We start from the raw sequence: 25727 nt of genomic DNA, 5'->3' as shown, positions 1-25727 counted from the left end.
CAATAATCATCTGGCTCTCAGTTCAAAAGTCATTTCCTCAGGTGTCTTTGAGCCCTTGCATAGCCCCTCCAAAGACTAAGTCAAATTCCCTTATGAGCTCTGATAGTACCATTCACCTTTTCTTCATAGTATTTTTCATGGCGATAAGTTTACATTTATTTGTATTATTATCTGATTAATGTCTTTCTCCTTATCTAAGACTGTAAGTATTACAAAGACTGTGTCTGTTTTGTTTAATTTTATATCAAGAAGTTCCTGATATTGTACCTTGCATACAGCAAATACTCAATATTTATTGAATGAACGGAGAAATATAAAGATATATATTTGCAGATTTACCCACTCCAGCTCAGTGCTTTGCACAGTGCATGTATAACACCACATACTACACCTAAATAATTAGTTTAGTGAATGAGTAAACATGGAACATTCTAGTTTAAGACCCAAAAGAAGCTCTAAACAGAAGGCTACAAGAGTCCTTTTAGAAAAATAAGTTACATATTTACACTGCTTTGAGTTCCATTCTAAATCTCTAACTTTGGTTTAAAAAGTTAGTTTCTGATAGTAAGATATGATGTACCTTATTTTATCTCATAATCATATATGCCCATTATAAATTTATAAGAATAATAAGCAGATGAGAGCTATAAGATGTTTTGATTTGTAAAAGAGAAGGCATGGATAAAGTTTAAAATTTTTCTTCTAATTTAAAAAGTGCAAAATGACCGAGAGCTTTATCTAAGAAAATAAGCCAAAAGTCATAAATTCATGTTTTATTAACATTGTTAAATTTCTCTAAGTTACTTAATGACTTTCTGATATAATTGGTTTTCTATTACAATCTTAGAAAATCTTAGCAGTTAAGATATTTATGGATAACAATAGGCATTCAATTTGCTTTTACAGAGTATAAATGGAAAACTTCAAGTGAATTTTTTAAATAAAAATTTTACTATACTGATTACTACAGAAACCAAAGGCCCAGAAGTGAGGCAATTAATCTTTTAATTGATATTTTATTATAAATCCCTACAAAAATCAATTCCTGCAAACATTATGTACTTGCATCAAAATTAATAAAACAATCTAAAGATATGGGTTTATGGGGACATATATTAGCTAACTTCTTGGTGTCATCTTGGGGGTGGTGATAATGGTGGATGGATATGGAAGAACAGTCTAATTTCAACCTATTTTTTAATAAACTCAGTGAAAGATAGTCTAGAATTTTTAGTAAATTATTCAAGTATTTCATAACCTTTGGCCTAAGCCAAATTATTTTCTTAGAAGGACTGAAATAATCATTATAACGCTCTGCTCAAATGCTTTTAGTAAATAAGAAACTTTGGGTCCTGGTTATAAATTTAGGATTCTAAAACCATAAATAGACAAGACTTCATGAAATTGTTTTTATCTTTTAATCTCAAGGAACAGCAGCAATTATTCAACACAGAATTTTAAATTACTGTTTTAGTACTGTTTTCAACATTTCCCCCACATTCATGTATTCTTATACTAAATACACTTAAGAAAAAGCAGAAATCAACAATGGAGAAGAGAATTATAATGTGTATTATCTAAGAACTTACGATAGCTCCCCAGTTCCCAATCTACTCATATACACAAATACCCACACCTGCTATACTGGGCTGAACAGTGTCCTCACAATATTTACATCCACCAGGAACCTCAGATTGTGACCTTACTTGGAAATACAGTCTTTGCAGATGTAATTAGGTAAAATGAGGTCATACTGGATTAGGGTAGGTCCTATATCCAATCACTGATGTCCTTATAAGAAGAGACACAGAATTAAGGAAGAGATCCACCCAGGGAATAATGCCATGTGAAGACAGAGGAGAGAAGCCAAAAACGCCAAGGACTGCCAGGAACTGCCAGAAGCCAGGAAAAGGCAAGGATGGATTCTTCCCAGAAACCTTCAGAGAGAGCATGGCCCTGCCTGACACCTTGATTTTAAAAACATCTAGCCTCCAGAATTGTGAAAGAATAAATATCTGTTATACCAAGCCACACACTTAGTGGTGATTTGTTATAACACCCCTACGAAATGGATATATTCATAAAAGTACACACCTAAGAATCACTATTTTTGCATAACTTATGTCTATTTCAAGTCTACTTTGATCTTTTGGAGTTCTTTGATGACTTCAACCTATAGCAGCTAAGGTAGGTGCAACCTTTTCCAAACTTTCCCTGATGCCCAAAGTCCTGCCAATAGTTGAATTTAATACCTTTCTTTCCCTTGATAATGTTTGGAGAAATTAATGCATCATATACTCAGATATATTCAATGATATTTTAAAGAAATTATATAAAATTGGACTTTATATAAACTTACTAAAATGGCCCACTAGGGGCATTACTTGTCCTCCACATGGCAAAACAAACATCTCTCTCAAACGGCCAATGGACCAAGATCCAGGCATTATCTGCTACATATAGAGAAAACAGTGCATCGACCAGCCCATTTCACCTACTCTAGGAATTAATTAGGAAAATTAGACCCCTTACTCAAAAATACGAGTCTCTTCAACCATAGCAACAAGAAAATGTGTTGGAGTACACTGTAAAATGGCATTCTAAATTAGATATGGCCCCTAAAAAAAATTAAGGTACTTACCTGTTCTAAAAAATTAAGGTACATCTTAATGCAGCCATTAAAATGGAAAAAAAAATTTTAAGTATAGAAAGCTTCAGATATACTTTGAAATAAGATATAAAACGGCTTCCAATAGATCTCAACTATGAAAATAATGTAAAAAATGATAGGAAGGAAATATATTCTGAGCAATGTAAGTGATTTCCACTTTCTTCTTAGTATTTTATGAATTTTTAACTTTTCATACAATGAACTTATATAATTTTATAAGAAGAAAACTAAAATGTCATCCAAAATTGCAGTCTTTTTTTTTTTGGCATTAGGAATTTCTAATATTTACATTTTAAAATGTAACATAACAACCAAATGTAATATGGATTTTGTTTGGGTCCTGATTCTAACAAATTATCCTAACAAACAAATTTGTTAGAATAACAAATTATTCTAACAAAATCATAAAAAGATGATTTTTATGAGACAACTGGGAAAATATGAATATAGAGAATTTCATGATAGTGATAAATTATGACTAATATAAGAATAATAAAAAAAAGCAGATGATAACAACATGGTGGGTATGTTGAAAAAAAGCTTATCAGAGAAATATACAGAAGTATTTACAGTTAAAATAACAACCAATAGAATTTATTTTTTAAAAGCATAGGAAAAAAATGTGTCAGGAAGGGAAATAGCTGAAATGAGTAGCAAAATCTTGACAACTGTTAAAGCTGGGAATAAGTTGATTCACTTTGCTATGCTTTCTATATGTTAAAGCTTTTCATAATAAAGGTTGAGAGAAAAAGAGACCGACTATTGCAGTGTTATTTGCTATTCTTATCTCTGGCTCTTAATTTCAAGTGGGACTTGAAATTACAAAGTATAAAGGCAAAGGGACTAGGAAGCCAATATGATAGCTATATTGTTCTGAGTACTGTGACATAAAATTTGCCAAACATTTCTAGCTAATCTATAGTTTGGGAGTACAGTTCAGATTCTTCAATATAATCTGTGAGCTGTTTTTCTGACATATAAGATACAGTTTGAAATTGAGACTTTCTATTTTACTAATTATTATTTTTCATTTTAAAGGAAAATTTGCAAATAGAAAAAAGTTGAAAAAAATAAAAGCTAAAATATTTTTCAAAATCTCATCATCTAAACACAAATATAGCTTTAATAAAAACTTTAAATTTTATCCTTCAAATCTTTTTTTTTCCTATGAAATCATACTGTACAATGATTTTGGCATCCTGATTTTTCCACCTAACATTCCAAAGGAAGTATGTTCCTATATGACTACATCCCTTCTATACACATAATTTTTTTTTTTGTGGTACACGGGCCTCTCACTGTTGTGGCCTCTCCTGTTGCGGAGCACAGGCTCTGGACATACAGGCTCGGCGGCCATGGCTCACGGGCCTAGCCGCTGCACGGCATGTGAGATCTTCCCGGACCGGGGCACGAACCCGTGTCCCCTGCATCGGCAGGTGGACTCTCAACCACTGCGCCACCAGGGAAGCCCTACACATAATTTTTTAATAGTTATATGATATGCCTTCCAGTGGTTGCATCACAATTTATTTAAACATTTCCTATAACATTAAGTTTCAGACTTATATTAATAGAGGTTAAAAGGGAAAAGTAAAGTTTTTACAAAAGAAAATAATTCCTACTGGTATTATTTTAAAAACACAGCAGGAGAAGTTTTAGTTCCTTATTGATGTTGTACATCTAGCTAATACAATAGTTAATGACACTCATAGAAACCCAAAATTATTTTGAAAACTTCAGCCTGGAATTTGCTGCTAAAAATGTTTTCTCATAACTGAGAAGTGACTATTGAAAATATTATGAGGGTAAAAGAATTACTTTATATGTTACTAGTTTACCAGCTTAGCGGCAGTTTTTCAATTGTGATGCCCAATTAGAAAGAATCGTTGCATTTCGTGAGATAATTATCATTAGTGGAATTAAGTAGCATGACAATGATTAATTGGAATTTAATTTCATATCATATTCTGGGACTCATTAAAGTAAAAACAACAACAACAAAAATCTAGCCATTATTTCAAGTAGAAATTCACTTTCCCAGAGATAATACCCCATGGGGTAAATAAGGATGCATTTACAACATTTTATCTTCATTTTAGAGTATGAGATCTAAAAACCAATAACTGTCTCTATGATGGTAAAATGTAATGCTTCATTTGTTTGAAGACTCAATCTTTTCAGCTGCTCAGTTCCTGGTGACTCATCTTAAACCCTGCTGCCAAGATTAATAAAGCTAAGAAAACAATTCTGAGTTCTGGGAGATACTTCCATTAAATAAGAGATGGGGGTTGGGAATCAATAAATAAAAAGTGGAAAAAACAGCTGCCCTGAAAAATAATTAACCAAGTGAATTTACTTTAGACATTGAAAGAAAAAGATCATTAGGATATTATAAAAATTACCTTAAATATTTTTTAAAAATTATATCAAGCATTAAGTTCTACATGGTCCACTAAAAATTAATACATAGAATAGGTAACCAAACTTTAAAAATTCAAAATTTAAATTTCTTCCAACCTAACTATATACCAAACTTATGATATAATGTGATATAAAGCTAGAATGAGAATGCTTTATTAGAAGCACTTATGAGTTTACTTAGCTGGTAAGTCCAAATATACAGAATACAGCTGAAATTGCAAAACCCTTTTAAATAACCAAAAAAGATCTTAGTAAGTCCATGTATGAAAGCTCACTCCTGTTACTGTTAAGAGCGAGGCCTTCTCTCTTACTACAGAATGTCTCTTATTATAGTACAGGTACTTCTACCACTCTAACTTTGGTTATCTGATTTTCTAGTCCAGAATTAAATTTGATGAGAGGAAGCAGAATTTCAGGAGACAGCCATGAGACCAACAACTGAAATACCAATCTGACTATGGGAGAGAAAAAGCAAATAAATACAAAATATTTTTGTTTTGAATGCTGATTACCTGAAAGAAATCTTAAAAGTCATTCTATTCATTCAAAAAATATTTATTCGTGTCCATGTTATGACTCGTTGATCTAGATGCTAGGAATATAGCAGTTAATAAGACAGACCAAAAAAATTCCTACTCTCATGGAGCTTACATTCTCATCCAGGAGGACACAGATAATAAACAAGTAAAAAATAATAACAAAATTGTATCACACTTGTCATCTCATTTGATCCTCACAACAACCCAGGAAGCAAACTATTCTCATTTCAACTGTGATTTAGAAAGTTGCCTAAAATCACAATGCTACCAAGTTGCAGAGTTAGGACTGATCTCAGACCCATCTGATTCCAAAACGATTTTAACAATGCAGTGAGTTTTCTTCATAGCATTTGATCAGGATTTTAAATTTCACATTTATTTGTGTGATTATTCGGTTGATGTCATTTTTACCCAATTAGACTCTACACCATAAGGTCAGAGATCACACCTGGTTTTGTTCAACATCATATCCCAATCCAATCCAAAGCCTGGCACACTGCCATCACTCAGTAGGTATCTGTTGACTATTAAGTGAATTCTTTTATAGATAAACAATTATTAATCTCAATAGCCTCTGAGGATGTGGTCATAGTGATGAGCTTGAGTTATCAAAGAAAAACTGAATTAAGTTCAGTATCATCCAAGAAAGGCAATGTGTAATAAATTTTACTTAAACAATTCTTCCCAATGGCTTATATGAAAGTTTTTAACATTTGAATAGAATTATCATTTCTCCTACTGTCTTGGGTACTTCTTTGCATAATAACTTCTAGATTATCCTTTAAAGTTACTAAGATATGTTGAGTATAGTAATTTTGCTTTATTCACTAAATCTCTAGATTTAAGCTAACATAAAACATCAAAAGCAAAGCACAATAGTGATGTTACAAAAAGATATACATTTTAGGCTGTATTGAGACCTTTTTGTTTTTATTTTTAATTTGTTTGAAAAAATGGAATTCCTTACAAATAAGCATTTAATTGAAGAATATTAGCATTAGAAACTACTTTACAAAATATTTGTATTCCAGTAAATTTAGGATAAAAAAAAAGTGAGATGTAAAGAGATTAACTGACTTGCTCAAGGTCACAAAATGTCAAAACAAAAAGTATATGTAAAAAGGGTATACTTCCAAAATCTCAAGTAACCCAAAAACCACTAAATTAAAACCGACTATAATTAAGAATTAACAAAAGTTAAAACCTTCTAGGGGGGAAGAAGGAGATTAAATGCCCAAGATGGTCTTTTGAGAAGGTATGTTTAGTGTAATGAGAATAAAATCCAACAGTGTGTTTACCTGGGTTTACAGAGTCCCAAACAAATTAGGTAGACCAAAAACAAGTCAGCAACTTTTTATCTTCCCAAGAGATATGAAGGAAAAATAGGTGGTACCTCAGTGACTCCTAGTACCTATGTGACAGGTGTCTTCAGTAATAGCTGGCCTGTAAGGCTCTACATAGGCCCTCAAATACTTATCGTAACTCTGGCCACTTTGAAGTACTTCTTTAAAAGAGTAAGAATAGTTGTAAATCAATGACCAGTACCCTGCTAAGGATCTGAAAGAAATATATCCACAATTTTAATATATATTATATACTGTCTCCCAGTAGCTGGTATGTTTACTGCAAGACATACTTAAAACTCTTAGTTGATGACCTGATGAGTGATATACTACATTTTAGTAGATAAAACATGTGCCATTTAAGATGATAGAATTGTAGAAGCTGGGTTACAGTGTAGACTTAATGACTGTCAAATGTTGGTTAAGACTTTACAAAATTTTTAGAAGAGAATATCAATATTTAGATACCATAATGAAACCAATAACTGGATCAGTCTCTACCAGTAACTTTTAAGGTAACATTGAAGTGAGATTTAATTCTCTTTGTTTCACTTTCAACAAATTAAATATCACATTCCTACTTCTACCTTAAAATTTTGGTATTTTATGGTTATAATTTTAACAACGTAGTACTAAAAATTGTATTTTCTATTTATCCTTTTTGAAGTGTACAATTTTTACCTTATTTTAACTCTTTATTGTAAAATATAAGATACCTATAGTTAAGTACATAAAACATTTATCTTTTGAGAAGGTATGTGTAACTTGTATATATGAAGCAATACCTCACCTACTCCTCCACTGTCCCATAATTACCACTCAGGTCAAGAAAAGGAACATTATCAGCACCTAAGAAACCCCTGCCACATGTGGACCTCTCCATCATACTTAATGTAGAAACATCAAAAGTTAAATCAGTACAGATCTTTCTCAAATTATGATGGGGTTACATCCTGATAAACCCATTGTAAATTGAAAATATTTTAAGTCAAAAATGCATATAATCCCAAACATCATAGCTTAGCCTAGACTACCTTAAACATGCTCAGAATACTGATATTAGCCTACAGTGAGGTAAAATCACCTAACACAAAGACTATTTTATAATAAAATGTTGAATACCTCATGTAACTTATTGAATACTATACTGAAAGTGAAAAATGGAATAGTTGCATGGGTGCAGAAAGTAAGTATATTGGCTGTTTACCCTCATGATTTGTGGCTGTCTGGGAGCTGCAGCTTGTTGCCACTGCCCAGCATCACAAGAGATTATCATGCCACATATCACTAGACCAGGAAAAGATCCAAATTCAAAATCTGACATACAGTTTCTACTGAATACATATCACTTTCGCACCATCATAAAGTTGAAAAACTGTAAGTCTGACCATTGTAAGTCAAGGAACTTCTGTACTTTTACCAGCCTCCTGAGAATAATTTAAATCCATTACCTTCCTCCTGGCCTATATGCTGTTGCTGCCATGGAATTTTTTTAACCCTACTAGACATATTTTCTACTGTTTGTTCACATATAACCATATAGTTATTACCATATTATTTGTTCTTCATCCCTTCTTGCATCTCTCAAAAGGATCATCACTTTCCACTGCCTGAAACACTCCCTTTATGGTTATCATTAATTAGAGTCTACTGGTGACACACTCTCAGTTTTGCTTTGTCTGAAAACAATTGTGTTTCAAGGCCAGACTTGAAAGATGTTTTCTCTGAGTATAGAATTTCTAGATAGACAGTTATTTTCTTTCAACACGATGAAGATATCATTTCACTGTACTCTGGCTCCTATTATTACTCTTGAGAAGTCAGCTGTCAGCTGAACTCTGGCTTCAATTAAGGTAATGTCTTCCTCCTTTCCTGCCCCGACTGTTGCTTTTAGATATTCCATTTGTTTCTGTTTTTGCTTTTCCCCCCCACACTTCCTCTCTATTTCTAGGGGTATACTTCTTTTTATTTGTCCTGCTCAGGAATCTGTGTTTGACTTCCTGAATGTGATGTCTTTCGTCAGATCAGGTAACTTTTCATCCAATACCTCCTCAACTGTTGCTTCTGCTCCAGTCTCTATCTCATCTTCCAGGCCGCTAATTAAGTCTCATATTAGACCTGCTCAGTATAGTCTCCATATTTTGTTTTTATTGGCTACAGCTGGTGGCATGTGGGATCTTAGTTCCCCAACCAGGAATTGAACCCATGCCCCCTGCAGTGGAAGCATGGAGTCTTAACCACGGGACCACGAGGGAAGTCCATGTTCTCCACATTTTTAAATGACTCTTGTATTTTCCATTGTTTTGTCTCTCTTCCTACATTCTGTAACTTTTCTTCTAATCTATCTTTTACATTATGAATTCTGTCTTCAATTGTGTCCACAGTGCTGCCAAACTCACTTGGTTTTTAATTTCAGCATTTTTCAGAAGTTTTAGACCTTTTTCAAATGTGCTAGTCACTTTTATAGATTCTTCCCTGCAGGTATTTTTAAGCCTCTTTTATTTCTAAAATCAGAATAAGCACTGTTTTTTAAATAATCAGCATTTGATAATTCGAATATCTGAAAACTTTATGATCTGCTTTTGCTGTTATTTTCTCCTTATTCTTACTGTCTTTGCCCTGTGTCCTCATGTTTGATTATATTTGACTTGTGCTGATCACTGCTCTTGAAAAATTATTCATGAGGATTTCCTGGGCCTAAGAAAGAAGGTGCCTTCCTCTAGAGAGAATCTGCATTTGCCTCTGCCATCATCCATTCTAGAACCATTGTAGTGTCATCCATTCTAGAACCATTTTAAACTAGGCATTCCTTGGATGACTCATTGATACAAATTTGGACTGAAAATCCATACAAATTTGGACTGAAAATCCATGTCAAAGTCCCCATCATGGTCACACTATCTCAAAGTAGGTTTGCTTTTTTAATTTTATCTTCTGCTGTGCTCAGCACCAAGGCAACTCTCCCCATGGTGCCCCAGGAATGGGAAAAGGGAAACAGTTTTTTTTTTAATTGAAGTATAGTTGATTTACAAGGTTGTGTCAGTTGCTGGTGTACAGCAAAGGATATGAAAAAGAATATGAATATATATTCTTTTCCATATTCTTTTCTATTATGGTTTATTATAGGATATTGAATATAGTTCCCTGGGCTATACAGTAGGATCTTGTTGTTTATCTATTTTATATATAGTAGTTTGTATATACTAATCCCCAATTCCTAATTTAGCTCTTTCCCACCCCTTTCCCCTTTGGTAACCATAAGTTTGTTTTCTGTGTTTGTGAGTCTGTTTCTGTTTTGTAAATAAGTTCATTTGTATCATATTTTAGATCCCACATAAAAGTGATGATATATGGTATTTGTCTTTCTGTCTGACTTACTTCACTTAGTATAATAATCTCTAGGTCCATCCATGTTGCCATAAATAGCATTATTTCATTCTTTAATGGCTGAGTAGCATTCCACTGTATGTATATGTATATGTATATATATATATATACACATACAACATCCTCTTTATCCATTCGTCTATTTTTTTTTAACATCTCTATTGGAGTATAATTGCTTTACAATGGTGTGTTAGTTTCTGCTTTATAACAAAGTGAATCACTTATACATATACATATGTCCCCATATCTCTTCCCTTTTGTGTCTCCCTCCCTCCCACCCTCCCTATCCCACCCCTCTAGGTGGTCACAAAGCACCGAGCTGATCTCCCTGTGCTATGTGGCTGCTTCCCACTAGTTACCTATTTTCATTTGCTAGTGTATATATGTCCATGCAACTCTCTCACTTTGTCCCAGCTTACCCTTCCCCCTCCCCATATCCTCAAGTCCATTCTCTAGTAGGTCTGTGTCTTTATTCCCATCTTGCCCCTAGGTTCTTCATGACCATTTTTTTTTTTTTAGATTCCATATATATGTGTTAGCAGATGGTATTTGTTTTTGTCTTTCTGACACTCTTCACTCTGTATGACAGACTCTAGGTCCATCCACCTCACCACAAATAACTCAATTCCATTTCTTTTTATGGCTGAGTAATATTCCATTGTACACACATGCCACAACTTCTTTATCCATTCATCTGTTGGTGGACACTTAGGTTGCTTCCATGTCCTGGTTATTGTAAACATATGCATTCATCTACTGATGGGCATTTAAGTTGCTTCCATGTTTTGGCTTGTATTTGTATTACATGTATTGTAAATAGTGCTGCTATGAACGCTGGGGTGCATGAATCTTTTCAGATTAGAGTTTTTCTCTGGATATATGCCCAGGAGTGGGATTGCTGGATTATATGGCAACTCTATTTTTAGTTTTTTAAGGAAACTCCATACTGTTTTCCATAGTGGCTGCACCAATTTATATTCCCACCAACAGTGTAGGAGGGTTCAGGAAAGGGAATCAGTTTTCTTTCTTATTTACATCTACTGTGAAGGTGTAGCTCCTGGAGGAAGGTGATCTCAGCTAAATATAGGCAGGCTTTCATTTTATCGCTCTACTATAGGCAAAGCCATGGGCTTTGATTTATCATCTTCTAACCCCATAAGCTATTAAAACTTCACTTGATTTTCCTGGATTTGGCTTTGATTTTTTTCTTTCCCCAGAAAGCTATCAAAACCTCAACTTAATTTTGACGGAATTTGGCCTCAGACAAAGTAGATTGCTGTGCTTTGTTTACTTTTCTGGGTTCTTGCTTTTTTTAAGATTTTGGCTTAGAAATATCATTAACGACATTCAATAATTTCTCATTTTCTAAGTAAACAATTACAAAAACTCTTATTCAATTCCCCAATTCCCCTTCTGGGTACATATCCAAAAAATAAAAAGCTGGAACTCAAACAAATATTTGTATACCCATGTTCATAGAAGCATTATTCACACTAGCCAAAAGGTGGAGGAAGCAACCCAAATGTTCATACAAGGATCAATGGATAAACAAAATTGGTCCCAATAAAATAGCAACTCAGGGCCTGGGTGCTGTGGGGGAATCTGTTCTTGGGGATTGGATGCCTCTGCCTAGCTGAGTCTAGTGCTAACTTTCCCCCTCCCTCCCTAACAGGTTCTGAGTAGTGCCTGAGACCTGCTCCACAGGGCTTAGGCATGGGACTGGGGATGCAGAAGTGGTCTGCCCTTTTCTGTTTTCACTGAACAGCTTGTTCTAAGGGAGAAGGAAGTGGGAGAGATCTAGATTGGGTGAGGGGGATGGGGGGGTCAGGGAGGCAAGTGTGTTGTGTTACTATGTCAATAAACTGATTTAAAGTTTAAAAAAAAGGTCTATACATAAAACAGAATTTTATTCCTTTAAAAAGGGAATGTTGATACAAGCTACAATATGGATGAACCTTGACAACTTTATGTTAAGTGAAATAAGGCAGTCACAAAAGGATAAATACTGTATGATTTCACTTATATGAGGTACCTAGAGTAGTCGAATTCGTAGAGATATAAAGTAGAATGGTGGTTGCTAAGAACTGGGAAGAAGGAAGAATGTGGAGTTATTATGTAATGGATGTAAAGTTTCAATTCAGGAAGATGAAAAAAGTTCTGGAGATGGAGGATGGCAACTACTGACAAAAATGTGAATTACCCAATGCCACTAAACTCAAAAACGGTTAAAATGGTAAATTTTATGGTATGTACATTTTACCTGAATTTTAAAAATTCTCAAATGATGAATTTTCTTACCTTCACATTTACTTAAATACATACAATGAATACTATTTATATGCTTAATAGGATATCTTCAGAAAGTGCTTTGTGGTTAAGTATCAAGCTTGAATAACATTAGACTAAGCCCTTACTCCTGAAAAGCTTTAAGTTTGAAAGATGTTTCGTTCATATAAAACTATATGTAAAGAAAAAAAATAACAATAATATTGGAAAAAACAGAAAGATACAAGAAATAAAACTAGGCCTCATTTGCCATTTTACTCCCAGAGTCAAAAGGTTCATAAATAAATAAATTTCACACTGCTTCAATACAGATATCCCTAAATCAAAACTTTTTCATATATTACTATAATGTGAAATTATATATCCTATTAATTTTCAAAATCTATGGTAACATTCTTAAATATGAGTAATGTAGAATAATCTGTTAAATTTATAGAATTTCACTACTATGCATTTATTTTATTAAAAATTCAATTAAATAATAAATAGTTTTACAAATATCATGTACTTTTCACAATATAGTTAAGATACTAAAAAACAAAAACAAAAAAAAACCCCTTAGAAATCACATACCATCCTTCTTCAGGGGCAGGCTTCTCTGCTACTGAATAAGGAAGGGAATAGAGGAAAACACAGGGAAAGGGCTGTGTTTTACTTGTCAATGTCTATCCAAACCTTTACCAAACTCCTTCAGCCCCTTTCCTACTTTTAATTTAGCTATAGTCACTTTATAAACAACTGCATCTATATCCATTTTAATCTCTTTCACTCCACTTTCAAGGAACAAGTAGATTTCTCCTGTCACAAGGTCCCACCATAATTTTGTGGTATGTATCTCTACATTTCCCATCTCTAGCTCTTTCCCTTCTCTTTATTTTAATAAAGATGCTTACATTTCTTCCATCTTAAAAACAAAAAACACCTTCCTTGACGTTGTACATACATTTTATTACAGCCTTTACAGTGAGCAGCCTTAAAAATATAATCTTGACTCCTCTCTATTTCATCTCCCATTCCCTTAACCCACTCTCATCTCTCTGTCATGCAACTACACATTCTTGCTAAGGTCTCAATTTATAACTGACAAAACCAAGAGATATATTTTAGTACCTCTCTTTGACATTGGACACAACAACCACATATCTTCAAAATTTTCTACTTTTCCTTCAGTGTTATTACTCTCTTATCTGTAATATATTCCAGTTTCTAGGTTCCTGGTTAAATATATTTGTATATTATGGTATATATTATCATAAATAGAATTTTTTACAAAAATTTTAATGAGACCTGGAATATCCCCCAAATCTTTTGTTACACATAACAGTTTGCTTATTACCTGGTACCAAGACTTATTAAACTTAAAGATCAATTATACATTTAAAAAACTCTAACATTCTACATTTTCTCACCCTTCCGAGTTGATGAAAGGTAGCTGTATTACATTTTCTAGCAAATGTTAGAAAATAAATACAATCTTTCCTTCAAGGGAAATATTATATTTTGATAGCAAATGTGAAAATAAGTGCTTTTTGAAAAAAATTCATGTTATGTACAAAGGATTTGGAAAAAATCTTGACTGTTGTCAAAAATAAATACATTAGTGAAATGAATAAAATTAATTAAAACACATATGTCAGCACACTTCAAAAAACTGGAGGATGAATTTTTATCTGCTCTTAAATCTATCAAAGAATTTTAGTAGGTTTTAAAACTGCTATAAACTTCCAAATTAGTTTGTACGAACGACTACTTAACATCAGGAAAGATGGCAGTTACTAGCTGATTTCAACAAGAACCTTTGATTATTAGTAGATAGGACTGAAAAAGTATCATGATTTAGTAAATACAGCCAATGGTACATTTCTTTCATTTGGAATTATTTTTTTAATTTAATTTAATTTTTTTAATACAGTAGGTTCTTATTAGTCATCAATTTTATACACATCAGTATATACATGTCAATTCCAATCGCCCAATTCATCACACCACCAACCGCACCCTCCCACGGCTTTACCCCCTTGGTGTCCATACATTTGTTCTCTACATCTGTGTCTTAACTTCTGCCCTGAAAACCAGTTCATCTGTACCATTTCTCTAGGTTCCACATACATGTGTTAAGATACGATATTTGTTTATCTCTTTCTGACTTACTTCACTCTGTATAACAGTCTCTAGGATCCATCCACGTCTCAACAAATGACCCAATTTCGTTCCTTTTTAAGGCTGAGTAATATTCCATTGTATATATCTAACACTTCTTCTTTAGCCATGTGTCTGTCTTTATCCATTCGTCTGATGGGCATTTACGTTGCTTCCATGACCTGGCTATTGCAAATAGTGCTGCAATGAACACTGGGGTGCATGTGTCTTTTTGAATTATAGTTTTCTCTGGGAATATGCCCAGTAGTGGGATTGCTGGATCATATGGTAATTCTATTTTTGGTTTTTTAAGGAACATCCATACTGTTCTCCATAGTGGCTGTATCAATTTACATTCCTACCAACAGTGCAAGAGGGTTCCCTTTTCTCCACACCCTCTCCAGCATTTGTTGTTTATAGATTTTCTTATGATGCCCATCCTAACTGGTGTGAGGTGATGCCTCATTGAAGTTTTGATTTGCATTGCTCTAATAATTAGTGATGTTGAGCAGCTTTTCATGGACTTCTTGTCCATCTGTATGTCTTCTTTGGAGAAATGTCTATTTAGGTCTTCTGCCCATTTTTGTATTGGGTTGCTTGTTTCCTTAATATTGAGCTGCATGAGCTGTTTATATATTTTGGAAATTAATCCTTTGTCCGTTGATTCGTTTGCAAATATTTTCTGCCATTCTGAGGGTTCTCTTTCTGTCTTGTTTATGGTTTCCTTTCCTGTGCAAAAGCTTTGAAGTTTCATTAGGTCCCATTTGCTTATCTTTTTAATTTCCATTACTCTAGGAGGTGGATCAAAGAAGATCTTGCTGTGATTTATGTCAAAGAGTGTTCCTCCTATGTTTTCCTCTAAGAGTTGTATAGTGTTTGGTCTTACATTTAGGTCTCGAATCCATTTTGAGTTTATTTTTGTGTATGGTGTTAGGGAGAGTTCCAATTTCATTCTTTTACATGTAGCTGTCCAGTTTTCCCAGCACCACTTATTGAAGAGACTGTCTTTTCCCCATTATATATCCTTGCCTCCTTTGTCACAGATAGTTGACCATAGGTGCATGGGTTTATTCTGGGCTTTCTATCTTGTTCCATTGATTTGTGTTTCTGTTTTTGTGCCAGTACCATACTGTCTTGATTACTGTAGCTTTGTAGTATCGTCTGAAGTCAGGGAGTCTGATTCCTACAGCTCCATATTTTTCCCTAAAGGCTGCTTTGGCTATTCGGGGTCTTTTGTGTCTCCATACAAATTTTAAGATTTTTTGTTCTAGTTCTGTAAAAAATGTCATTGGTAATTTGATAGGGATTGCATTGAATCTGTAGATTGCTTTGGGTAGTAGAGTCATTTTCACAATATTGATTCTTCCAATCAAAGAACATGGTATATCTCTTCATCTGTTGGTATCATCTTTAATTTCTTTCATCAGTGTCTTATAGTTTTCTGCATACAGGTCTTTTGTCTCCCTAGGTAGGTTTATTCCTAGGTATTTTCTTCTTTTTGTTGCAGTAGAAAATGGGAGTGTTTCCTTAATTTACCTTTAAGATTTTTCTTCATTAGTGTAAAGGAATGCAAGAGATTTCTGTGCATTAATTTTGTACCCTGCAACTTTACCAAATTCGCTGATTAGCTCTAGTAGTTTTCTGGTGGCATTTTTAGGATTCTCTATGTATAGTATCATGTCATCTGCAAACAGTGACAGTTTTACTTCTTCTTTTCCAATTTGGATTCCTTCTTTTTCTTTTTCTTCTCTGATTGCCGTGGCTAGGACTTCCAAAACTATGCTGAATAATAGTGGTGAGAGTGGACATTCTTGTTTGTTCCTGATCTTAGAGGAAATGCTTTTAGTTTTTCACCATTGAGAATGATGTTTGCTGTGGGTTTGTCATATATGGTCTTTATTATGTTGAGGTTCTATGCCCACTTTCTAGAGAGTTTTGATCATAAATGGGTGTTGAATTTTGTCAAAAGCTTTTCCTGCATCTATTGAGATGATCATATGCTTTTTATTCTTCAATTTGTTAATATGATGTATCACATTGATTGATTTGGGTATACTGAAGAATCCTTGCATCCCTGGGATAAAACCCACTTGAACATGGTGTATGATCCTTTCAATGTGTTGTTGGATTCTGTTTGCTAGTATTTTGTTGAGGATTTTTGCATTTATATTCATCAGTGATATTGGTGTGTAATTTTCTTTCTTTGTTGTATCTTTGTCTGGTTTTGGTATCAGGGTGATGGTGGCCTCATAGAATGAGTTTGGGAGTTTTCCTTCCTCTACAATTTTTTGGAGGAGTTTGAGAAGGATGGGTGTTAGCTCTTCTCTAAATGTTTGACAGAATTCACCTATGAAGCCATCTGGTCCTGGACTTTTGTTTGTTGGAAGATTTTTAATCACAGTTTCAATTTCATTACTTGTGATTGGTCTGTTCATATTTTCTATTTCTTCCTGATTCAGTATTGGAAGGTTATACCTTTCTAAGAATTTGCCCATTTCTTCCAGGTTGTCCATTTTATTGGCATAGAGTTGCTTGTAGTAGTCTCTTACGATGCTTTGTATTTCTGTGGTGCCTGTTGTAACTTCTCCTTTTTCATTTCTAATTTTACTGATTTGAGTCCTCTCCCTCTTTTTCTTGATGAGTCTGGCTAATGGTTTATCAATTTTGTTTATCTTCTCAAAGAACCAGCTTTTAGTTTTGTTGATCTTTGCTATTGTTGTCTTTGTTTCTATTTCATTTATTTCTGCTCTGATCTTTGCGATTTCTTTCCTTCTGCTAACTTTGGGTTTTGTTTGTTCTTCTTTCTCTAGTTCCTTTAGGTGTAAGGTTAGATTGTTTATTTGAGATTTTTCTCGTTTCTTGAGGTAGGCTTGTATAGCTACAAACTTCCCTCTTAGAACTGCTTTTGCTGCATCCCATAGGTTTTGGATCGTCGTGTTTTCATTGTCATTTGTCTCTAGGTATTTTTTGATTTCCTCTTTGATTTCTTCAGTGATCTTTTGGTTATTTAGTAACATATTGTTTAGCCTCCACGTGTTTGTGTTTTTTACGTTTTTCCCCCTGTAACTGATTTCTAATCTCATAGCATTTTGGTCAGAAAAGATGCTTGATATGATTCTAATTTTCTTAAATTTACTGAGGCTTGATTTGTGACCCTAGATGTGATCTATCGTGGAGATCACATTGTATCATTGTATCATTGTATCACATTCGTGGAGAATGTTCCGTGCGCACTTGAGAAGAAAGTGTAATCCTGCTGTTTTTGGATGGAGTGTCCTATAAATATCAACTAAATCTATCTGGTCTATTGTGTCATTTAAAGCTTCTGTTTCCTTATTTATTTTCATTTTGGATCATCTGTCCATTGGTGTAAGTGAGGTGTTAAAGTCCCCCACTATTATTGTGTTACCTTCGATTTCCTCTTTTAGAGCTGTTAGTAGTTGCCTTATTTATCAACGTGCTTCTATGTTGGGTGCATATATATTTATAATTGTTATATTGTCTTCTTGGATTGATCCTTTCATCATTATGTAGTGTCCTTCCTTCTCTCTTGTAATATTCTTTATTTTAAAGTCTATTTTATCAGATATGAGTATTGCTACTCCAGGTTTCTTTTGATTTCCACTTGCATGGAATATCTTTTTCCATCCCCTCACTTTCAGTCTGTATGTGTCTGCAGGTCTGAAGTGGATATCCTGTAGACAGCATGTATATGGGTCTTGTTTTTGTATCCATTCAGCAAGCCTGTGTCTTTTGGTTGGAGCATTTAACCCATTCACGTTTAAGGTAATTATATGTATGTTCCTATGACCATTTTCTTAATGTTTTGGGTTTGTTTTTGTAGGTCCTTTTCTTCTCTTGTGTTTTGCACTTAGAGAAGTTCTTTTAGCATTCGTTGTAGAACGGGTTTGGTGGTTTGGTGGTGCTGAATTCTCTTAGCTTTTTCTTGTCTGTAAAGCTTTTGACTTCTCCATCGAATCTGAATGAGATCCTTGCCGGGTAGAGTAATCTTGGTTCTAGCTTCTTCTCTTTCATCACTTTAAGTATATCATGCAACTCCCTACTGTGTTGTAAAGTTTCTGCTGAGAAATCAGCTGTTAACCTTATGGGAGTTCCCTCGTATGGTATTTCTCGTTTTTCCCTTGCTGCTTTCAATAATTTTTCTTTGTCTTTGATTTTTGCCAATTTGATTACTATGTGTCTCTGCGTGTTTCTCCTTGGGTTTATCCTGTATGGGACTCGCTGCACTTCCTGTACTTGGGTGGGTATTTCGTTTTCCCATGTTAGGGAAGTTTTCAACTATAATCTCTTCAAATATTTTCTTGGGTCCTTCCTCTCTCTCCTCCTTCTGGGACCCCTGTAATGCGAATGTTGTTGCGTTTAATGTTGTCCCAGAGGTCTCTTAGGCTGTCTTCATTTCTTTTCATTCCTTTTTCTTTATTCTGTTCCACAGCAGTGAATTCCACCATTCTGTCTTCCAGGTCACTTATCCGTTCTTCTGCCTCAGTTATTCTGCTACTGATTCCTTCTAGCATAGTTTTCATTTCAGTTATTGTATTGTTCATCTCTGTTTGTTTGTTCTTTAATTCTTCTAGGTGTTTGCTAAACATTTCTTGCATCTTCTCGATCTTTGCCTCCATTGGTTTTCCAAGGTCCTATATCATCTTCACTATCATTATTCTGAATTCTTTTTCTGGAAGGTTGTTTATCTCCACTTCATTTAGTTGTTTTTCTGGGGTTTTATCTTGTTCCTTCATCTGGTACATAGCCCTCTGCCTTTTCATCTTGTCTATCTTTCTGTGAATGTGGTTTTTGATCCACAGGCTGCAGGATTGTAGTTCTTCTTGCTTCTGCTGTCTGCCCTCTGGTGGATGAGGCTATCTAAGAGGCTTGTGTAGGTTTCCTGATGGGAGGGACTGGTGGTGGGTAAAGCTGGCTGTTGCTCTGGTGGGCAGAGCACAGTAAAACTTTAATCCACTTGAGTACTGATGGGTGGGGCTGGGTTTCCTCCCTGTTGGTTGTTTGGCCTGAGGCAACCCAACACTGGAGCCTACCTGGGCTCTTTGGTGGGGTAATGGCAGACTCTGGGAGGGCTCACACCAAGGAGTACTTCCCAGATCTTCTGCTGCCAGTGTCGTCGTCCCCACGGTGAGCCACAGCCACCCCCCACCTCTGCAGGAGACCCTTCAACACTAGCAGGTAGGTCTGGTTCAGTCTCCCCTGGGGTCACTGCTCCTTCCTCTGGGTCCTGATGCGCACACTACTTTTTGTGTGCCCTCCAAGAGTGGGGTCTCTGTTTCCCCCAGTCCTGTTGAAGTCCTGCAATCAAATCCCACTAGGCTTCGAAGTCTGATTCTCTAGGAATTCCTCCTCCCGTTGCTGGAACCCCTGGTTGGGAAGCCTGACGTGGGGTTCAGAACCTTCACTCCAGTGGGTGCACTTTTGTGGTATAAGTGTTCTCCAGTCTGTGAGTCACCCACCCACCAGTTATGGGATTTGATTTTGCTGTGATTGTTTCCTCCTACCGTCTCATTGTGGCTTCTCCTTTGTGTTTGGATGTGGGGTATCTTTTTTGGTGAGTGCCAGTGTCTTCCTGTCAATGACTGTCCAGCAGCTAGTTGTGATTCTGGTGTTCTCACAAGAGGGAGTGAGAGCACGTCCTTCTACTCCACCATCTTGGTTCTGGTCTCTCATTTGGATTTATATATCTTTATGAGATATGTTTTTCAACTATGACAGTTATTTAAACCAAATATTCAAACAACTGCACACATTTCTATTATTATTATATGTTAGTTTAAACAATGACATGGTTCATCTACTAGACTGTAAGCTATTTAAAAGTGGAGATTTTGTCTTCATCATTGTATTCCTAGGACTTTGACTATATGGCATACAGCAAACAGTTATGCAATAAATACTTTGTGAATAAATGACCAAAAATATAGGTAAGTACATTAAAATGAAAATTAGTACACACACACACACACACTCACACACACACACATGTATATGTATAATAGTGTAATGCCTAGTTAGGTAAATAAAATATTACCTAAAATTGACTTAGCCCAAAATCACAATCTGATGGTGTTTAATGGCTCAACTTGTAATTATGACTTTCTTAATGAGGAAATGTTCTCATAAATGAAGATATTATAGTTATCCTGTATAACATATGAGAATCTTTCCTTTCAAAGTGAATCATCAGTGTTATAAGGAATGAATATAAAGTTAACAAAAATAAAGCAAAACCAGTAGAATAATTGTTTCCATAATAGAACAATGTAAACGTGACCCAGTACAAACAAAACTGTAAAAGTATTAAAAATTAGACTTTCGAAATAATAAATTAGAAATAAAAATAACAGCATTTTTATTTTAAGACTTAGTTTATATCCACTAGTCTCATTAAGAAGCTGATAGCTACTCACATAATTTTTACCATGGTATGAATCTTCCTTTCTTGTTTTATTTTTTAATTTAATAATAAATCATATAATTATTAATATAAATATTTCTGATACTAAATTACACTTAGTCCTTTTATGGTACTTAAAGCAAAGAAGCCCTCACTGCAATTTTATTTGAAAAAAAAATTAGATGCACACACAAAGTAATATTCTAGTAGCTTTTTAAATTCTAACTGCATCTTTAAAAGGAAAGATTCAAAGAGAAATGTAAGCAAAATAAAGAAAACAAATGTTGTTCCCAAAAGAGGATTCATAATATCTATATTTTTTGCTAACATGATATAATAAATTGCTAAGGATTATAGGAATTATTATATTAATTACATTTAGTAAAAAATTTACCTTATAAAAGCTGAGATACAAAATGACTCATTTTAGGGGAACTTCCCTAGCGGTCCAGTGAGTGAGACTCCCTGCTCCTAATGTAGGGGGTGCGGGTTCGATCCCTGGTCAGGGAACTAAGATTCCACATGCTGTGCAGCGCGGCCAAAATAAAAACAAAACAAAACAAAAAATACCCACCAAAATGACTCATTTACAACATGAGTAAAACTTAAGCTGAATTTTATGGATGATATCTACCAATCAATCTTCCATGCCCAAACTATATGTAGGGTCTTTCACTCTTAAAATGTATTGCAAGGGCAGTATGGAGCTGAAGACTATAAAATGTATAAAATGGAAGGTATATTAAATATGGCAGTATTTCTGTAGCAAATGGTATCACTGTTTTTCATTTTTAGAAACATTATAAAAATTTAGAAACTTCCTGGAAAGCTTTATCCCTCATTCTCAGGTTTATAGTTCCCTTAGTTATAAAAGTTTGATGTTATCTAAAAATGTATCCATGATTTATTGATTGTACTCTAATAATGCTTAAGAAGAAAAAAGAAGCTATAATACTTAAAAGATCAAAACAAAATAAAAACAAAATAAGCAAAGCCAAATTTAGAAGCAAAACTATCCCACTGACACCTACCTCCTGGAAATGCCATTAGCCAGACATTTACGGCTACAGGATTTAGAAGAGAGGGGTGATGACACTGGGGACAAGTTGAGAGGGGCAATCAAACTGCTGATGATCTCAGTCAACTGTGCGCTCTGCAAGAAAACAGTAAATCTTTTACTACTGCTAAGCAAGGAATATGGCTAAATCTCAGACCTTTAGTGCCTATTAAAGTTTAACTTCTCATGAAACAAGTAAATGCTTATGTTTTAGTAAATATTTTACTCTACAAAGACAATTTACACCATTACTGATTTTTCCATTATTATAAATAAATCTACATTTTAAAGTACCCTTTTTTTCATATCATTTTTTGCTTCAGTTCTTTTGTCTACTCATCCTATCCTCTATAACATTTAAGCTCAGTTGATAGAATCTACATAAATATTTTCTTTGATGCAGCCAAATTAATAATAACAAACTCATAGCTATAATTTATTAAGTGCTCACTATGTGCCAGGTCCTATACTAAGCACTAAACATAGAATATTTCTAATCTTTACAACCAACTTGCAAAGTAGATAATATTAGAACTACTGATACTACTACTATTAAAATCAATTACAGATGAGGAAGCTGAAGCAAAGACAGATTAAGCAGCTCGATCATGGATTATAAAATTGGTAAGAAATGGAGCTAGGATTCAAACTTAGGCTTGAATCCTATACCATACTGCTTCTCAGTATTTTTCCTAATTTGAATATACCAGTTTTTTCAGGTACCCCAAATTTTCATTGACCCTTATCCCAAACTTATATGTAAGATATTTGTAATATACAATAAATATTATATTATTCTCAAAACAGTCACATACAACAATTATAATAAGCATAAACCACATCAATGGAAAAGAGTACATTTCTACAAAAGGATAACAACATTTTTCATTACACATGTAATCCATCGTAGTTCATTGTAGAAAAAAGGGAAAGTATGAAGAGGTTTCAAAAATGAAAAGAAAATAACCTGTAATCATATTTCACAGAGAAAACCATTGCTAATATCTTGGTATATATCCATACCCCAAGAAAAAACTTTTTATTTTGAATATATGTGAGCATGAGTGTATGCACACATGCACACACACATCCTTTTAAGTAAATTATGCTGCATCAATTTTCTAAAATCTGGTTTTCTTACTTAATATAGTGTGACTATATTTTAAAAATATATAGACATATTTCACTGTTTTATTAACTGAAGGATATTCTATTCTAAAATACGAGGGCATATGGAATAATTATTTTGCAACTCTATTTGTATGAAACAAATAACATGCTATTAGAAATGAGACTAGAGAATATGATAGAGCTAAATATAATATTTGAACTCTTCAAAAAGTCTTCCATGAAGAAGACCCTGAAATGTTTTCACCACTTATTTTCTTGAAAAATAATACATATCTAATGACTTTATTTTTTAAATTATTATACATTTTTAGATTAAAGTTAGTTTTCAAAATCACCAATACACTCTTTATCCATCTACCAAGTATTCATTAATTTGGTCATACAAAGAAATTTATAGAGTACACTCTTCTCATTGTTCCACCTCCAAAAATATCTAAAAATCTTCTTAGCCGTTGGAGGTCGCTAATCAGTATGTGTGAATAATTGGTCCAGAGTGACAGCGTCACAACCAACCTCCAGCTTTACCCTAACAACCACCCCACTCCTGCCCAAGAAAACCTCATATACTTGAGTCCATATTTGGGATAGAAAATTCACGGTAAAAATGAATATAAAAGTAAAATTAGGAGAGGCATAATTTGAACTCTGAAAAAAAATCAACTTTAAAAGTCAAAACATTTACTAGCTATTTATAATGAGGTTTCTAATGTAAATATACCTGTGTGAAATTTATTTTAAATTATCTGAAGTTCTAAAATAATGTCACCTTTCAATTTATGAACAAAATATATTAGCTAATAATGGAAGTATGCATTAATACTATGAATCAATGTTATTTTTTAAAACACATATCAGTCTACAACCCAATAGTGCCTTTATATCTTAACTGCCAACTCTTTAGTTGTTTTTGAGGAACATAAATAAGTTTGGTAAGCAAAACATTCCTCTAACAGTAAATTTAATCAAGTCAAAGGATTACCTGATCTATACTCAAGTTCCACTACGGCAGGCAAACAGTTATATACCAATAGATTATATTTTAAAAAAATATGTGTAATATCAGGCTTGCCACCCCTTCTTCCATTTACTCACCCCTAGACTGTCTTCTTTAATGAGTATTTGAAAACAACTTAATTGGCCTATAAAAACATTATTAGCATGTGTTTCAAGAGCACATTACCTGTTCACAGGTAATTTATAAATGACCTCTACAAGTGATTGGTACTGCCCTTTTCTGCATCCTTTTCCTCTCCATGTCTAGAGCCATTAGTATTCTCACAACTCCTGGTTCCTTTCCCTCCCAAAGCCTCTGACACTCCTGTCAGCAATGGGACTTAAAATAAACATGTTACCCAAGGCCACCTTCATAGGTGAGCAACCTGTGCAGTAACATGGGGCTGCACTCAGAAGGATCCCATGTTTGGTTAATGTTCTGCTGTCACTGGCTTAAAACTTAAAACTTTTTAACAAAGGGCTGTATAATTTCATTTTGCCCTGGGCCCGGCAAACTAGCCAGTTCTGATGTGAACTCAGGTCCAACCAAACAAACTGGTGCTACCAAGGAGAAAGAAAAAATACAAGAGGGACTTCCCTGACGGTCCAGTGGTAAAGAATCTGCCTTACAATGCAGGGGAAGCGGGTTCGATCCCTGGTGGGGGAACTAAGATCCCACATGTTGGGGGGTAACTAAGCCCGCGTGCTACAACTACTGAGCTCGCATACCTCAACGAGAGAGCCCACCTGCCACAAGCTACAGAGCCCATGCACTCTGGAGCCCACGGGCCACAACTACAGAGCCCATGCACCCTGGAGCCCATGCCCTGCAACTACAGAAAAAAAAAAAAACCCGCATGCCACAACTAGAGAGAAGCCCGAGCACCGCAAGGAAGAGACTGCGTGCCACATCCAAAGATCCTGCATGCCTCAACGAAGACCCTGCAAGCCGCAGCTAAGACCCGACACAGCCAAAAAAATAAATTAAATACATAAATAAAATAAATAAATATTAAACAAAAAGAAGGAAAAAAATACAAGAAAACTCTTTCCAAAGGATAAGTAGTGACCTACAGGTAAAAAGAGTCAAAGGTCTACTGATCAAGTGCTCACGTTATTCGTGTGAAATAACTAGGATCAAACTGAAAAGGTACTGATCCTAAGGGATGAGGGGAGGGAAAAAAAGAGGGAAGAGGAATATAATCAGTATTGATTTAAAACACCACTTATATGGTAAAGTGCATTACAGTTTAACACCAGATAATTACAAAATAACTTTCTGAATTATAAAATATTCATAATAGTATTTTGACAATGCATTGGAAATTGGAAAATTAAG

The 25727-nt window shown here is 34.4% G+C and overlaps 1 protein-coding gene across 8 annotated transcripts in view; it reads right to left on the bottom strand.

Annotated features, from left to right (window-relative positions):
- The window catches only part of KANSL1L (KAT8 regulatory NSL complex subunit 1 like), a 145441-nt gene that overhangs the window by 55940 nt on the left and 63774 nt on the right, over positions 1-25727 (bottom strand). For all 8 annotated transcript variants that reach the window (XM_030853120.2, XM_030853110.2, XM_060301890.1 and 5 more), the window contains exon 5: positions 22239-22360. In XM_030853120.2, coding sequence (XP_030708980.1) covers positions 22239-22360 — 122 coding nt within the window. The remainder of the gene's footprint in view (positions 1-22238; positions 22361-25727) is intronic.

This window comes from Globicephala melas, chromosome 7 (genome assembly GCF_963455315.2).
Source record: "Globicephala melas chromosome 7, mGloMel1.2, whole genome shotgun sequence".
NCBI lineage: Eukaryota > Metazoa > Chordata > Mammalia > Artiodactyla > Delphinidae > Globicephala > Globicephala melas.
The sequence above is the reverse complement of the archived record's forward strand: the minus strand, read 5'-3'. Positions and strand labels throughout refer to the sequence as shown.